Genomic DNA, 17,314 nt, shown 5'->3' on the forward strand with positions numbered 1-17,314 from the left:
GCAGCTATTTTTAACTGTCGAGGCCTGATTCAAATTTAATTGCTGATTTTTACTAATTGATATACCTTTTCTTTTGAACCAGAATAAGAGTCGAAGCCTTCAGGTAGGGGAAATGGTTGAAGTACCTGTCTGGCCCTCCCCAAGTAGCACTAAAGCTCCGTTTTGCGTTTCTAACAGGCAGATGTCTGCAGCCAACCAGAGCTGTTGATATAGTGGAGAAGGTTGATGGGATTTAGGTTGGATCACTGCCCCAGACTGTCGAAGAAAGAAGCATCCAGTGACCTTAATCGTCGAACTGTCGAACCCGGACAGAGATTTGCCGAACCCAACAGCCTTCTTCTCTGAAAGTTCCCCTACACGAGCCCTTCAATTAGCTTTCAAAAATAGTGCACGTACAGCAAAATCAAAACATTTTTTTTTAAATAATCTTTAAAATCGGATATCTCGAAAACGGTTAGATCGCGTCATTTAATATATAACCAATTACTCAGAAATTATCTAATCAAAAATTATAAATCAGAATTTTTATGTCTGTAGAATGACTTCCGCGGTACCACTTTATATGCTGTCAAAGTTACTGCCTGAAACTCGAACTTCTCCAAATAATTATTAATTTAAACGGAAAGGACAAACGATAGTTGAATAAATCGAACTAAATATAGTAACTTCAGTTTACTTCTCTGTGGCTCATTTGGAAAATTTAAGGTCCGGCTGCTCCTAATTTTTGTTTTCGTACCCTCTAAATATAAGTTAACACACTTATCTCTGCAATAATCAGTAGTTCTTTACAAATTTCTTGCTCCCATAAATTTCCCAACACTAATCTTAACCGGTGTATCACGCAGAAGAAGTTAAATATGGCCGAGCTGTTATCAGCTACATATATGCCTATAATGGACGCATCGCTTCCTAATTAGATCTTAGGCCGTGCTTCTACTCCAATTTGTGGTCTGTGGTTTTACATATACCTATTGTTCCACAAATGGAGGGACCTAGAATCTTATGCCGATTACGAATGGCAGATGGTTTTCTTGAGAAGTTTATTCATTGCGGAAATACACAGTGATTTTACATTACCTAACGCGGACCAAGTGCCATTAAAAAATACTTTTTCCATCATTTTGTGTTTTATGCTCGAAATGGGCATCGAACTCGGAACCAAGCGAATTGTACTCACACACAAATCCACTCGATTGTGGCGGTCACCATATCATTACTATTGTAAATCGCTTAATTTATAATAAAACTATTCAAGTACCAACCTATACACATACACACATACCTATATAGCCATATAAAATTTGGGCTATAAAACCACCCCATAATCTAAGTAGCAATTTCAGTCAGTTCAGTTTTTACCCGATACCGAATGTCGTAAGAATAATGTTGGCGCGCCTCGTTCTAATTTTTGCCTTCCTGACTCTGTCTTCTATTAGCAGCGGCAGTGCAGCTCCGAATGGACGCATTGTTGGTGGCACGGATGCCAATATAGGCCAATTTCCCCATCAGGTCTCCCTGCAACGTGAAGATGGATCACACACCTGCGGCGGTTCTATCATAAGCGAAAATTTCATTCTAACAGCAGCTCATTGTGTTGTTGTTGGTAATGGCATTGAACCGTAAGTGGCCGAAAGATATTTCACAATGCACAAATTCATATACATATATTTAAATGGATATTTTCTCTATACATTCACATGCAGCTACCCCGCCAGGTACTTCCAAGTGCGCGTCGGCAGCATTCAACGTGCAGCCGGTGGAAAATTATTACAATTGAAGCGCATCATCGTCAACAAGACATACGGCAATTTCTTGAATGACGTAGCACTTTTGGAACTGGAGCAACCATTGGTCTTCACCGATAATATAAAAGCTATCGAAATGGCCAGTGAGGAAGTGCCCTCTGGTGAAGATGTTGGTATCTCGGGTTGGGGACGTTTATACACTGGCGGCCCAATTCCACATCGTCTGCAATTTAACACACTGAAGGCGTTGAATACCGAGGAATGCGACGCATCAATTCAGATGGGACATGATTCTATAATTTGTCTAGCCCATCAAGCTGACAACGGCGCTTGCAATGGTGACTCTGGCGGCCCAGCCACCTACGAGGGTAAATTGGTGGGTGTAGCCGGTTTTGTGGTGAATGGTTGTGGAAGCACTTATCCAGACGGGTATGCTAAAGTGGCCTATCATCGCGATTGGATCAGATCTTATATTGGCGCATAAAATAGTGGGAGGAAGACCATGTAAACTAAAAAAAAGAGCAAATGAAAAAATTAATGTATAAATGCTTTTTGAAAACTCCATGGGGTGATAGCAACTTCAAGTCCAAGAATTGATTGACCTCTAAAAATTTGTGTTATATCTTTGAGAATAAAGCAAAAATACTCGTATGTAGGCAAATTTATAGGCTGTGAGTTGATGATTTCTTCTTCAATACTGGCTTTGAAGACCAGCAACTTACAAAATTTGTGGCTTATTGTGCGAAATTCCAGCAAGCCCTCAAAAGAAAAAGTCTGACGATCTGGTCGACTAATATAAATAAATAAAAAAATAAAATGTTTGGCCGAGCTTTTCTTCCAATTTTTGGTGTGCGTCTTGATGGGTTTCCACAAATGGAGGGACCTACAGTTTCAAGCCGACTCCGAACGGCAGATATTTTTGATGAGGAGCTTTTTTATAGCAAAAAAACTCTCGGAGGTTTGCGATTGTCTACCGAGGGGCGACCACTATTAGAAAAAACTGTTTCTATTAGGTGCGCAACTAAGTCCTCGCTGTTGTTTTGATGAAAATACAACTTTATTCTAAAAAAATGGTTACAAGTGAATCATTGAAACTATTGCCCATCGCTGGCTACTACTTTTCCCTATCTTTCTGGTAGACTTCGTATACCGTCGCGGTAAAACTGTTCATCTTTTGAGGCTGTCCACGAATCAAGCCATTTTTTGATGTCTTCATATGAATGGATTTGCTGGTCAGCTAGACCATGAGCCATAGATTGGAACAGGTGATAATCGGACGGCGCAATATCTGGAAAATATGGCGGGTGGGGAAGGACTTTCCATTTCAGTGTTTCCAGGTAGGTTTTAACGGGTTTGGGCGCGTTAGGCCGAGCGTTGTCATGCGGTAGAATCACTTCTTTATGCCTCTCCGCGTATTGCGCCCGCTTCTCGCGCAGTGCTCGGCTCAATTGCATCGATTGAAGTCGAACAGTTCCCCAGTGATGAGTTCACTTGGTTTTAACAGTTCATAATAAATAACACCAACTTGATCCCACCAAATACATAGCATAACCTTCGCAGCGTGAATATTCGGCCGAGGCGATAACGTAGAAGCATGACCGGGCAGTTCCCATGACTTTCTTTGTTTTGGATTGCTGTTATGAATCCATCTTTTATCACCCGTCACGATGCGATGAAGAAACCCCTTCCTTTTTTTGCCGCTGGAGCAGTGGCAGTTGTTCAAAGGCGAAAAAACGACGTTCAACATCCCTTGATTTTAACTCATAAGGAACCCAAGTCCCCGGTTTCTGAATCATTCCCAAAGCATGCAATCGCTTGGAAATGGATTGGCGGGTAACTCCTAATTCTGATTCTTGCGTTTGACACGGATCCTCATTGGGCAATGTCTCCAATTCAGCGTCTTCGAAGGTATTTCGCCTTCCTTTACGCGGACGGGACGATCGTCAACATTAAAATCACCGTCTTTGAAGCGACGGAACCAATCTCGGCACGTTGTTTCACGTAAAGCAGCATCTCCATAAACTTTTTGTAGCTATCGATGCCCTTCACCCGTTTTTTTCGAGCGAAAGAGGAAAATCAACTCTTCCCGCAAATGACGATTATTCGGCACAGAATTAGACATTTTCACAAAGCCAAAAGTAAATGATACCAAAGTAAAATCACTAATATGTTGAAGCAGTTTGTTTACGATATGTCTAAGCTTGGTTTATGATGTTTAGGTTATGTTAGAATCGACTAGCACACACTGCTGGCGGCATCTATTGACCAACAGCGGGAACGTAGTTGCGCACCTAATATAATTTTACTGTTTCATGCACGGAGATTCGAATCTTTGGAGCTTTGAAGGTCCTTGTCCAGTTGCGTTTTCACACCATTTTTTCTAATGTAGAAGCAAGCAAACAAAAGGGGCATCATTTTCTAAAATATCGAACTACCAGTTTTATTTCTAACCGTTTCTGCTCAGCGATAAACAACTTTACTCGGTCCGAAATACTTTTCATCAACGCTGTGGTCTTTTGGAATTATTTTAACTTGGAATAAGCGAAACATGCAAAATAAGTACTCGAAGAAAGTTACTTTAAAATATTTTTATGGTTTACTGTAAAATTTGAAATACTGGTCGTAAAAACTTAAACTCCAAAAGCCGATTTTCCGCATAGGTTATGACCGCTAAACCGAAAAAGTAGCCAGTCGTTTGAGCTCAAAATCAGAGGACATGTTTGCTGTCAAGAGAGTTAGAAGAAAATTGCTATATTTTCAGATGGCGCTATGGCCGAGAAAACTCTAAAATTCGTATTTAAGGTCCGATTTTATTCAATTTCAAAACATTATTCGCCTGCTCCAGAGGCAGTACACTATCCGAATTTCATATTATTCCAAAAACGAGCAAACAGAAAATTTAGTGAAACTATAGCTTTACAATAAAAGACAAATATTTTTATGTGAAGCATTGCATTGGGAAATGGAATGGAATAGACAGTTGAACTTAGTGCTTCATTTTCGTTTTCCTTCTTCAGCCCCTGATCAAAGGCTTGCGGAGAGCTTTTTATTTTATTTTGGATAGATTTTTCTTTTTACAAAACAAAAAAATATTATTTTCTTGTACACCACCTGAACGAATCGGATTTATATCCAGGAGGAACTGTCAAACCAGTATTACTTTTTTTATGCTGTTACAACATCAATAACAAGGTTTTCTTGACGATTTTATGTACTGGAATGCTTTTACGATTGTTGCTATTTTTGTTTTCTGACTAATAAAATAATATTGTGGGTTGGAAAAAGCATAATTGTGTTCCAAAATATTCTCCGAGATGATCAATGCATTTGCCCATTCTTTTGAAACAATTTGTGAAAGACGGCTTTTTCGTTTCCAAGGCGTCTTTTTTTAATTGTGTGGAATGTAGCGCGAACACATTGTTTTACTATAAGAAGATCACGCAAAATTTTTTTGGTGCACTTCACACCCATACAAATGTCCGTATGGGATTTGACGATTTCATTCAGTTTACGTACAACATCGATATTTTCTCGTGAGGCAAGTGATCTTAGACGACCTTACTGGAATTTGTTGTTGAGTGAACAGCGACCACGGGAAAATTAATTGTATCAGTTTTTTATGGTGCTAAAAGATGGTGCAGAAGCGTGGACGATGACAACATCCGATGAAGCGACGCTTGGAGTGTTCGAGAGAAAGATTCTGCGTAAGATTTTTGGACCTTTGCACGTTGGCAATGGCGAATATCGCAGACGATGGAACGATGAGCTGTATGAGCTTTACGACGACATAGACATAGCGCAGCGAATAAAGATCCAGCGGCTACGTTGGCTGGGTCATGTCGTTCGAATGGATACAAACGCTCCGGCTTTGAAAGTATTCGATGCGGTACCAGCTGGTGGTAGCAGAGGAAGGGGGCGGCCTCCTCTGCGTTGGAAAGATCAGGTGGAGAAGGACTTGGCTTCACTTGGTGTGTCCAACTGGCGCCGGTTAGCACGAGAAAGAAACGACTGGCGCGCTTTGCTAAACTCGGCCAAAATCGCGTAAGCGGTTATAGCGCCAATTAAGAAGAAGAGAAAAGATGGTGCTTGCTGGCCGCATGATTTTAGTTCATCAATGCATTCTTGTGGTGTTAATCCAAGTCGAAAATTGTGGAAAATAATCGCGGAAAAATGTTCGCGATTTAATTCCTTTTTTTTACCGAGATGAGTTCATACATCAAAATGTTCTGAGTGCGTTTTTAATAAAATATGCCCAACATTCCAAAAGAAACGTCAGATGGCCCCTGACCAAACTAGAAGTACCCAAGTTTAGAAAAATCTATAGCAATCCTCGTACTTCATCATCATCATTTTTCAGCGTTACAACCCGGGGTTGGTTTTAGCCTTCTCTACCATATTCCTCCAGGCCTCTCTGTCTCTCGCTAGATATTCCCAGTTGGTTACTTCAGGCGTTCGTAGGCTTTCTTCTATGCAATCCATTAGTCCCCTACGCGGGTGACCTTTACTTCTCATTATCAAAGGTTTGTGCAGCATTATTACCTTAGCCTTTGTGCTTTGATGAATGTGACTCTTCGCTTGTTCGTACCATATAATCTGGCGTATCTCGCTTAGCCTGAGACCATATATCCTCCTAAGTATATTTCTCTCAAGGATTCTGAGAGACTCTTCTTTCCGAACCCGTCATGGACTTTCTTCTCTCAATGCTTCTAAATACTTAGCTTTTTGTCGGTTGACCGTTGGGCTCAGTTAGCTGCTCCCTGCTTTGGTCTCTATGTTTTCGAATAAATCGTCGTCCACATAGGGAATTATTAGATCTGACCGATGGAGTACGATTCCGGATGTGGTGAAGTTTTTAATTGCATGGACGTAAGCTAAAGATTACTGCGGATAAGCGATCTCCTTGCCTCTATTCGGTGCTGATGCTGAATATTTAACTTCATTCCAGCTGAATTGCGACGTTTGCTTTTGTTTCCATTACGGACGCCATTGCGAGTCTAGCAAACTTTCTGTTGACTCCAAGCGCAGTAAATACCTGTGGGATTTTTTCTCAAACGAAACTGTCACAAGCTGGCTTGATATCTAAAACCGCATATGAACCTCCAAACCGTATTCATAGCATTTCCCTAGATTGTGTTTGAGGAAAAAACTTAGTATATTGCAAATCCCGCTGGTCTCAAGCCGCATTTATGCTCGCCCAAGCCCTACCTTCTAACCCTCGTACTTTATTTTCCTTTAATAGTAGTAGATTGAGGCGCTGCGAAGCATGGCCCGGGTTGCTAGTCCTTTATACCGTACTATTAAAAAGTACCGGGAATGTTTAATTTAAGCGAACCGCGCACGTGGGAACCGGCCCATATTTTTTTCTTATGTTGGTAGGAGTGTAAGACACACATCTGTCACTATTTACCCGTTTTGAAGCGTTTGAGAAATGCTATACGTCGCAAACGGCCGGAAATGTGGACAAACAATTCTTGGATTTTGCATGATAATAACGCGCCATCGCACCGAGCCCGAATTGTGCTGGATTATTTGACCAAACACTAAGTAAATACCATCGTGCAAGTACCGTATTCACCTGATATGGCCCCGTGCGACTTCGTTTTGTTTTCCAAGTTAAAGTTACCACTTCGTGGAAGGAGATTTCAGTCGATAGAGGAGATCAAAGAGAATGCGACGAAGAAGCTGAAGGTCATCCCTTCGTTGGCCTAGAAGGGGTGCATGAAGGACTGGGTTAAACATTGGCACATGTGTGTTGCTTCAGACGAGTCACATTCCCAGTAATTTCTGTTCATAGGGTATGTAAGTTTTATTGCAACGAAACTTGCACGATTCTGAATATGACTTTCAGAAAATAAGAGACCTCGCGAGTTTAGATTATTGGTCTAAAATATTTTCTTCGTACATAAATAGAGAAGGCGGAAGAGTACTTCACGATACATTAAGTCTAAAGAAATATCAAATGGGGCTGCTGTATTGATAAAATACTAATAATTTTTATTTTCATGCGCAGAATTTAATTTTTGCTATTCGGTAGTCATATCCTTCGATATGTAATCGAAAAATAAACTCATACAGTACAACTGCGGAGAAGCAACAGTTTCAACAGAATGACGAGGATTGGAATCCCCTTGATCAACTACGGTCTGCTTCTGGATGGCAAGTACACAAACTTGTAAGGACGCGAAATCCTTCTGGTCACGTGTGGCTCGGAGGTGTTCGAGCGATATTCTGAGATTGACAAAGTCTCAGCTTGAGAACTTCGTGGGTGTTCTCACAAGACACTATCCGCGAGGTGTACATACTGCGAGACTTTGACTTGCCCTGAGTCCTTTTTGCGTCAACTGTATGAAAGATGAGGTGGAATCATCTCAGCAACTGCTTCTTAGCTACTCTGTTCTCGCGGGGCTAAGATTTAGACATCTTGCCTCTTACTTCTTTGCTAATCCTGCTGATATAGCTAGCCTTGATATTAAAAATCTGTTGAACTTCATCAGCAGCATAAAATTAGATTAGATTAGATTTGTGGGGGGTTAGACAAGTCTAAGTACTCAGTCAGTAGACCATTGTACTACACCCGGATAGATATCAGTAGAAAGAATAGAGATAGGAAAGATAAAAAGTGGATGGTAAAACGGATAAATTAGTTTGAGGTCACTCTTCCACAAATCTCTTGTATTCATTGATGAATTTTAAGAAATACGAAAGAGGAAGAGTATGAACTTTGTCCAATTTATCCAATTTATCGGCTAACTCGTTCCCTGTAATACCACAATGTCCAAACACCCAAATAAGACTAATTTTGTTGTGTTTTGCAACACTGCTCAGCTTTGTCTTACATTCCCGACTAACTTCGCAGAGCAGCGTGGGTTAGCATGGGCTTTCAGTGCAGCTTGACTGTCACTACAAATTCCAATACTGTTGCCCCGCCACTTTTTCTCAATTAGCCAGTATTCCAGCCAGCCGCCATATTCAAGATGGCATAGACCTCCGTAAGGAATACCGTGGCCATCTGTCCTGTGGCATAGGAGTACTTAGTGTCTTCCTCTAAGTACCATCCAGATCAGCTACTGTCACTGGTTTTGAATCCATCGGTGTAGAAATAGTGCTGATATCCCGTTAATAGGTTCTCTGGACTTAACCATTGGTCTCTATCTGGGATCAAAACATCATACTTCCTACCGAAGCCAACGACAGGCACCCGATTGTCCGCCGGCATCGAGAACAGTGCGCACCGCTCCGGCAACTGGTGGTATATCTGACAGTGGCCAGTGCTTACTTCATTTCCCCAGAATCCGTTTAACTTGAGCCTGTACGCCGCCTTCATTGCTTCCTGTAGAATTTGAAGATCTAGAGGTTGCAAGTTCAGAATGGCATTAAGGGCATCACCAGATGTTGTGCTCATGGCACACACTTCTCTGTAGCCTGTTTAGGGGTTTTACTCTGGAATTAACCATTGTGGTTTTCCACCAAACTATAGAAGCGTATATAATAATGGGTCTAATCAGGGCGATGTACAGCCAGTGTACTATCGCCGGTCTTAGAACCCATGTCTTGCCAAAGGTTCGCTTACACTGCCAGAAGACTTTTACTGTTCGAGAGACCTTCTGCTCGACATGCTTCTTCCAGGTAAGCTTACTATCTAGGATAAGTCCTAAATATTTAAAATCAGATAAGTCCTAAATATTTAAAATCAGAAGACAGTTGCAGTGTTACCCCTTTCAATGTGGGTAGTAACAGTCCTTCCATATTGCGTTTCCTAGTGAAAAGCGCTAAGGTACTAAGGTCATCAGCAGCATACAATTTTTAGTGCAACCGCAACACAGCCATCGTTCATCATCTTCGAAACTATACTAAACCCATCCTCTTTCCATATATTTTTATTCTTTCTATATTTTTACTTGCGCGAGTAAGTCGAAAATTTTCACTAATTGAAGTTATTTTTAGCTGCTTATAAAGTGCAATGTCCCGCTATGTTTTCATGTTTTATAATAGTAATAAATTGCAGTCTTTTCATTTTTCATTTTTGGATTTTCGATTTTTTTTTAATCACATTGGCTCATAATTATCATTTATGGTTTGCTTTCTTCACACTAAGTAGAGGAAAATCGCAATTGGATCACGTCTTAAGCTTAACAAAAGTCATTTTCCAATCAATGGCTGCAAATAAATTAGAAAATTATGAAGCCACAAAGCCAAGTTGTTACGTTGATTGTGGTTGCGATCGCTTGCTTGCCTTGTTTATATAACAAAATGATCTTTCACGGTTGTTGCACTGTGTTTTACGTGTTCGTATTCAGATTAGTAGATGACACTCGTATATGGACAATTTTCTAAATAAAACCAAACATAAATTTCCATTTCTTTTGCAGCACCCATTCATTAATCAGTGAGAGCGACTACTCAAGAGCACTTCTCGACAACATTGGGAAAGTAACGTCATAATACTCAACATGATTCTGCGAACCGCATTCATTTCAGTTTTCCTGCTGTACACTTATCATTGCCTCGCTCAGTCGACCAATGAACTCGATGCAGCACTGCCAGAACCACGTGCTTATATACCTGATTCACAGTTTCTGGACTTTGTTTATCACGACCATGATGAATTGACAAGATTCCTCAGGTAAGTTAAGTATTAGTGAAAGTGAGTGAGTGAGTAGCAGTAATGAGTGAGTAGCAGTAAGAAATTGTTTTTATTACAACAATAAATCGAAAATATGTAGTGTTCATACTGAAACTTAGATATGGAATCAGATGTCGATTGCCTCACCCGTGGCTATGGCAAATAAAGGGTGGTTAAGTTTTAAGGGCCGGTGTTGATTTTGAATAAAATACACTTTTTCTTAAAAAATATTGTCATTTCTCTTTATTATGATAATATTTATACAGCTCAATTACATACAAAACAAAATATTGGCCAAATGGCCGCAGCGGCCTCGGCGGCACACCTCCATCCAATGGTCTAAATTTTCGATGACCCTGAGGATAATTGAGGTTCTATGCCGTTAATGTGCCGAATTGTCTCATTGAATTGTTGCTGGCTTATCGACGTACACCTTTTCTTTCAAATAATCCCAAAGAAAGAAGTCCAACGGTGTCAAATCACATGACCTTGGCGGTCAATTGGCATCGCCGCGACCTGAGATTATTCGGCCATCAAATTTTTCGCGCAAAAGAGCCATTGTTTCGTTAGCTGTGTGACAAGTGGCACCATCCTGTTGAAACCACATAACGTCCACATCCAAACCTTCCAATTCGGGCCATAAAAAGTTCGTTATCATCTCATGATAGCGAACACCATTCACAGTAACTGCCTGACCGACCTCATTTTGGAAAAAACCCATAAACCGCACCAAACAGTCACTCTTTGTGACTGCATTGGTTTTTCGGCAATCACTCTTGGATTATCATTCGCCCAAACGCGGCAATTCTGCTTATTGACGAATCCACTGAGGTGAAAATGTGCCTCCTCACTGAAGATGATTTTCTTCGAAAATTGGTCATTCACTGTTGCCATTTCCTGCCACCATTCTGACCATTGACGACGCTTGAAATGGTCAAGAGGCTTTAGTTCTTGAGTCAATTGCACCTTGTAAGGGTGTAAATGCAAGTCTTTATGCATATTGTTGGGCTCGACGACGAGTTGAAGTGGACGGCTCTTCCACCTCACTATCGCGAACAGCAGCAATATTTTCTGCAGCTCGAGCTGTACGAGCATGCACTGGTGTTTTCACATCTCCTACAGACCCTGTTTGCTCAAACTTTGGCACAATTTTTCCGATTGTACGCACATTTGGACGATTAAATTGATCGAAAAAATCACGAAGTGCGCGATATGCATTTTGATTTGAACTCCCGTTTTCATAATAAGCCTGAATAACTTTAAGGCGTTGCTTGATTATGTATCTTTCCATGGTTCAAATTGACTTAGTCTGAAATTAAAAAATGTCAAATAAAATGCAGAAGAAGCTTGACGTTTAGGTGTGGTTCACATTCAACATCGGCCCAAATTTAACCACCCTTTATATCAAAAACTGCCTGTGTATGGAAAATATCTTCGGCTTAACACGCGCGAATGGCACCGTGCGAGTACACTTAGCCACATTTGCGTAGCCATATCAACAAAAAGAGCAAGAAATACCTCTTCATGAATCAATTATTAAAATTGTTACTATTATTCCACGTGTGTTAGTTATTGTTTGCTAGAAGCCGAGTGTGAAAGTATGAAACACGAAATTATCGAAAAAAAAATTTCAAATAACGATCAGCTCGCCCCTGTGAATGACAAAACTCTCCGCGTGTATGTTTTGTCATGAAAAACCGCCTAATAAAAAAACATCTGCCATTCGGAGGCGACATAAAACTATATTAAGGCGCTTCCATTTGTAAGACAACATCAGTAGGCTCAACTCAAATTGGAGGAGAAGCTCGACCAAACATCTGACGCAGAGACCCGACATGCTAGGATTTTTAAGGGAGCTCTTTAATGATATTCGCAGCTTATGGGGCTTATGAAAAGTCTCCAACATGATTTTTTTGTGCCTACTGTTAGATGAGATTGGCGATAACCATCGGTGACGCACCCGGCAGCGCTTGATAAGCGGCTACATTAAAAACAACGAACTCTGAAGATCAGAGTAGATATTTCTGCACGAATGTAGATAATGCAGTAATTTATGTTTTTAGAGAGACCAAAGAAGTTTTAGTAGCAAAAACCATTTTGTCTCTTGATTTTTCTTACCGCAGGCAAATCTGAACTATAATGTATAGTCTAAAAGCGCTACGGGCGCTAATTTGACACGCCATCCCAAAGTGTGCCTAAACCAAGTTTAATTTGAAAGCTTTCTAACCGCGAATTTTTGGTCAGATTGGTTGTTTGAAAGAATTTCGACCATATGTAATACGTCACCAATAATAAAATCAAATTTTCTCGCAATGGGACCGTTACCGATGTGGATTTTGGCGAAAAAGTGTTCCTAGGATGCCACAGAATCTCATCCAACAAAAAACTTCGGGATTAGAAAGTTTTCGAACTAAACTTAGATCAAGCGCATAGTGACCCATTCAGGCAGAATGGGGAAACATTTACTATTTTTGGAACTAGTAAGATAGAAGAAAAAACTAATTGCTAAAAGTAACATCTTTACTAGGTTAGGTTAGGTTGGTATGGTTGTCCAAGGAATGAGCATCCTTGGACGAAGAAAAGGATTCGCCCTTTGTGATACCATTATGAAGGAGGTGAGGTGAAAGGGAAAAAGACCGATGGGATGCAGGGAGAAGGCGGGGAGAGGTGGTGCTGGGATGGTCAGGAGCGTGTGGATTACGAACGATGACTATGCTGTGTTTGCGTCAACCGCTTTGCGCTGCTGATTCAATTCATTAGATTATTAATGTCAGCGCCAGCTATATCAGCAGGCGTGGCAAAGAAGTAAGAGCCGAGATGTCTGAATCTTAGCCCCGTGAGAGCAGGGCAGCTAAGGAGAAGGTGCTGAGATGATTCCACTTCATCCTCCATAAATCCAGCGCAAAAAGGACTCGAGGTGATTCCAAGTCTCACAGCATGCATTCCTCGCGCATTGTGACCTGTAAGAGAACCCATGAGATTAGAGAGCTGATATTTTGTCAGCCTCAGAAGATCGCCCGAGCGCCTCCAGTCCACACGTGACCAGAAGGATTTCGCGACCTTACACGTTTGTGTACTTGCCCAGCGCTCGTTGATCTTTCCAGTAGCAGACCGCAGGTAGTCAGGGGGATGCCAATTCTCTCCCTTCGCGGAGAAATCACCTCACATGTCCCTTGTCTGGCCAGTTCATCGGCCTCACAGTTGTCGGTGTGACCTGCAATGTCGCTGTGACCAGGAACCCAGATGAGGCTCATGTCAAAGAATTCGGACGCAGTCGAAAGTGAGGTCAAGCATTCCTTGAACAGTTCCGAATGCACCGCCATAGACCCGAGGGCCCTTATTGCCGCTTGGCTGTCGGAGTAAATATTTACTTTCTTGACTGTTAGAACATTTTTACTAACTGCTTAGTGGATATTCCTTTATACTGTCACAAATAATGTGAAAATTATCTGAAAAAAATTAGAATGCCCTTTTGCACAAGCGCGCTGATATAAACATAAGATATGATACGATCGACCCCGGATTTCATTTGAATAAGAAACTTCGTGATTTCTAATAGTAATCGCTCACAATAGACATAGAAGGGTAAGACTTCTAGTTTATTTTTAGCAGCGACCAAAAACTTTTTTTTTTACGATTGAAACATTTTTGAGCGATATTTTGAGCGACAGGCTAATCACCTACCCTGTCAGAAATCAAGTAGATTAACGGAACCAACGCAAGACAAATGTCTTGTCGAGGCCTTGTGCTCCCGAGAAGAGTGGACAAGAAAAAAAACTCTATAATATAAAAAAAATATTAAGCATCACATTTCGATTTTTATTTAGTCGTCCAGAAAATAAATATAATCAGGTATTTTTTTATATTTTTTCATCAAAATTACAATAAGACTTCATTTTCTAGAGTTATTTAGGGTAACTCTTTAGGGATTTGTGTTTTTGATAAAAAATAATAATATTGTAGTTTTTCGAATTTTAAATTTTTCATCAAAAATAAATATTATTTTTGAGTTTTATATTTTTAATCGCAAATAAAACTCATTTCTCGCGCGTTATTTTTTCCCTCAGAAACAAAACTTAGACAGATCTAAGAACTCAAAACGTCACACCTCACCGTGAGTCCCCTCATCTCAACAAAACTCACCTTACCTAATACATACATACAAAAATGCTGTGAAACCTCTCCTAACGGACACCTCTATTAGACGGGCATCTCCCTTGGGCGGACATTTCTTCCTATACCAAGTTTTAATTACTTATAAAAATTTCAGAACAAATTACTCTTTCTAAAGCGGACACTGACACGCTGAGATTTTTTTTCATAATAAATCAAACAAACCCCTCTGTTGAGCGGACGCGAACTCCTCAACTGAATGTCCTCCTCCTATTTGTGGCATGCGTTTGATGTTGTTACACATATACCTTCAGTTTCAAGCCGACTCCGAACAGCAGATATTTTTTATGAGGAACTTTTTCATAACAGAAAAACACTCGGAGGTTTGCCATTGCCTGCGCGAGGGGCGACCATTATTAGAAAAAACTTTTTCTTCATTTCCCCGAAATTCGAACCTACGTTCTCGATGAACTCCGAAAGGTAATCACGCACCAACCCATTCGAGGACTGCGAGCTTCTCATGGGCGGGCAATATATAAAAAATATAATATAAATATATTTTACTCAAATAAGAAGTAGAATTCAATTAATTCAAAAATTAAATAGTTCTAAAATAGGCGCACCCCTCGCTTGGGATTTCGATTTCTTCTCATACGAAGTTTGTTTAAAAAATAAGGTAAATTTGCAAATTTTGAGGGCTACGCTCATGCGACTTTTGATTATTTTTTTTTTTTATGTTGGTACATTCGACTCGAAAATATGTTCACGGTTTTAGCAATATAGCCCGTTTAGTTTGTTTGTGAGAGGCATAAATAAGATGAGTATCGAAAAAAATGGATCAAAGAAGTTACATCAAATTTTGTGTAAAAAATAGAATGAAATGCTAAAAACACTTGAAATGTTGACAGTGGCATACGGTGAGAGTACTTGAGCCAAAAAAATGTTTAAAAGAGGTACAAGCTTTTCACAGAAGGTCGAGATAATGTGAATGATGACGTTCGCTCTGGACGCTCCAGCACATTAACAACCGAAGAAAATGTTGAGAAAGTAAAGAAAATTGTTATGGAGAATCGTCGAATCACAATTAGAGAAGTTGCTGGGTTTGTCTCATTCTATGCAATCTTTTCGGCAATTTTTGGCATGAAGCGTGGCAGCGAAATTCATTCCAAAATTGCTGAATTTTTACCAAAAACAGCGCCGCATGAGCTCAGGAATTACTGAATGACGTCAACGATGATCCAGCTTTACTTAAGAGGGGCATAACTGGCAACGAATCATGGGTATATGGTTATGAAAGTGAAACCAAAGTCCAATCGTCCATATGGAAGAGTCCAGGAGAGCCAAAGTCGATAGCAGAAAATCGCCGAACGCGCAAAACACTTGTCTTATTTATGCTTCCCACAAACAAACTAAACAGACTATATTGCTAAAACCGTGAACATAGAACCTAGACGATTGAACCAACATAATATATAATATATTGATAATCGAAAGTCGAATATACGTAGCCCGCGAAATTTGAAAATTTACCTTATTTTTTAAACAAACCTCGTATGCACCCTTTTAGAAAATTATAAGCACACCACTATTTTCTTACAAAAACTATAGTGAATACTGCAACAAAGTCCGCGTAACATCAACTTTTGTAAAAAATGTTGCAAAATTTCAGCACAACTTTCAACTTTTGAACCAGATTTCTGCAATTTTTCTAGATATGCAAATTTGAAGTGGCTTTTTGAAAACCATTTTTCGCTGACGAATGCTCGACATTTTGCCTACATGGGCATGGAGGAAAATACCCACTACCATCAATACCTTATATTCTTCTTAGTACACCTCATTTCAACTTTTATCCTTATTCCAGATCCACCAGCGCACGTTACCCCAACCTAACCGCGCTTTACTCCATTGGTAAATCCATACAAGGACGCGATCTTTGGGTCATGGTAGTCTCGTCATCCCCCTACGAGCATATGGTTGGTAAGCCGGATGTCAAGTATGTGGGAAACATACATGGCAATGAGCCGGTGGGTCGTGAACTGCTGCTACATCTCATACAGTACTTCGTGACTAGCTACAATAGCGATCAATATGTCAAATGGTTGTTGGACAATACACGCATACACATTATGCCATCAATGAATCCGGATGGCTATGCGGTGTCCAAAGAAGGCGCCTGTGATGGTGGGCAGGGCAGGTGAGAAAAGCGTTAATTAAGTTCTCAGAGTTATACTCATACTTTTTTTGGCACACTCTTCAGATACAATGCACGCGGTTTCGATTTGAATCGCAATTTTCCAGACTACTTTAAGCAGAACAACAAGCGGGGACAACCCGAAACAGATGCCGTCAAGGATTGGATATCGAAAATACAGTTTGTGTTGAGCGGCAGTCTGCATGGTGGCGCCTTGGTGGCGAGTTATCCTTACGACAATACGCCCAACTCTAGTAAGTATATATAAAAAGGTAACAAAAACTCATAAGAAACCTTAAATACCATGAAAAGGCATCACAGATCGTCTTTCATCAAATAAAAGTCGCGGTCATTACAACATCCTTTTGTCAACCGAAATCATATCCCATATGCCCCAATAGCGCTCTCATTTCATTATATTCACACATACACTCCCAAAGTCACCCACACATTCTCATCGTATTGCTGTTATTGTACAAAACTAGCCGATCTATAAGCTTGTATTACCGACTTCCTTTCCCATTTCCTACCGACAACATGGCTGCTCAAAGGAATATGTAGATCATCGGCTTTATGCGCGAGTGAGTAGCTTTTGCAGCGGTGCTGATTTGCAGGCGCCTTACCATTCCTACAAACACA

The 17,314-nt window shown here is 40.4% G+C and overlaps 2 protein-coding genes across 5 annotated transcripts in view; both read left to right on the forward strand.

Moving 5' to 3' along the window:
- The window catches only part of LOC128857393 (carboxypeptidase M), a 73,636-nt gene that overhangs the window by 44,906 nt on the left and 11,416 nt on the right, over positions 1-17,314 (forward strand). For 2 of the 4 annotated variants that reach the window (XM_054093135.1, XM_054093138.1), the window contains exons 3-6: positions 10,115-10,368; positions 16,346-16,678; positions 16,742-16,929; positions 17,227-17,256. In XM_054093135.1, the coding sequence (XP_053949110.1) occupies positions 10,196-10,368; positions 16,346-16,678; positions 16,742-16,929; positions 17,227-17,256 (724 nt within the window). In that variant the 5' untranslated portion in view covers positions 10,115-10,195. The remainder of the gene's footprint in view (positions 1-10,114; positions 10,369-16,345; positions 16,679-16,741; positions 16,930-17,226; positions 17,257-17,314) is intronic. The other 2 variants (XM_054093136.1, XM_054093137.1) reach the window with 1 other exon arrangement.
- LOC128857397 (serine protease SP24D-like) lies at positions 1,343-2,534 on the forward strand. Its single transcript, XM_054093141.1, has 2 exons — positions 1,343-1,619; positions 1,704-2,534. Exons 1-2 carry the CDS (start codon positions 1,384-1,386, stop codon positions 2,227-2,229), a joined length of 762 nt encoding a protein of 253 aa, XP_053949116.1. The 5' UTR covers positions 1,343-1,383; the 3' UTR covers positions 2,230-2,534.

Source organism: Anastrepha ludens, chromosome 3 (genome assembly GCF_028408465.1).
Source record: "Anastrepha ludens isolate Willacy chromosome 3, idAnaLude1.1, whole genome shotgun sequence".
Taxonomy (NCBI): Eukaryota; Metazoa; Arthropoda; class Insecta; order Diptera; family Tephritidae; genus Anastrepha; species Anastrepha ludens.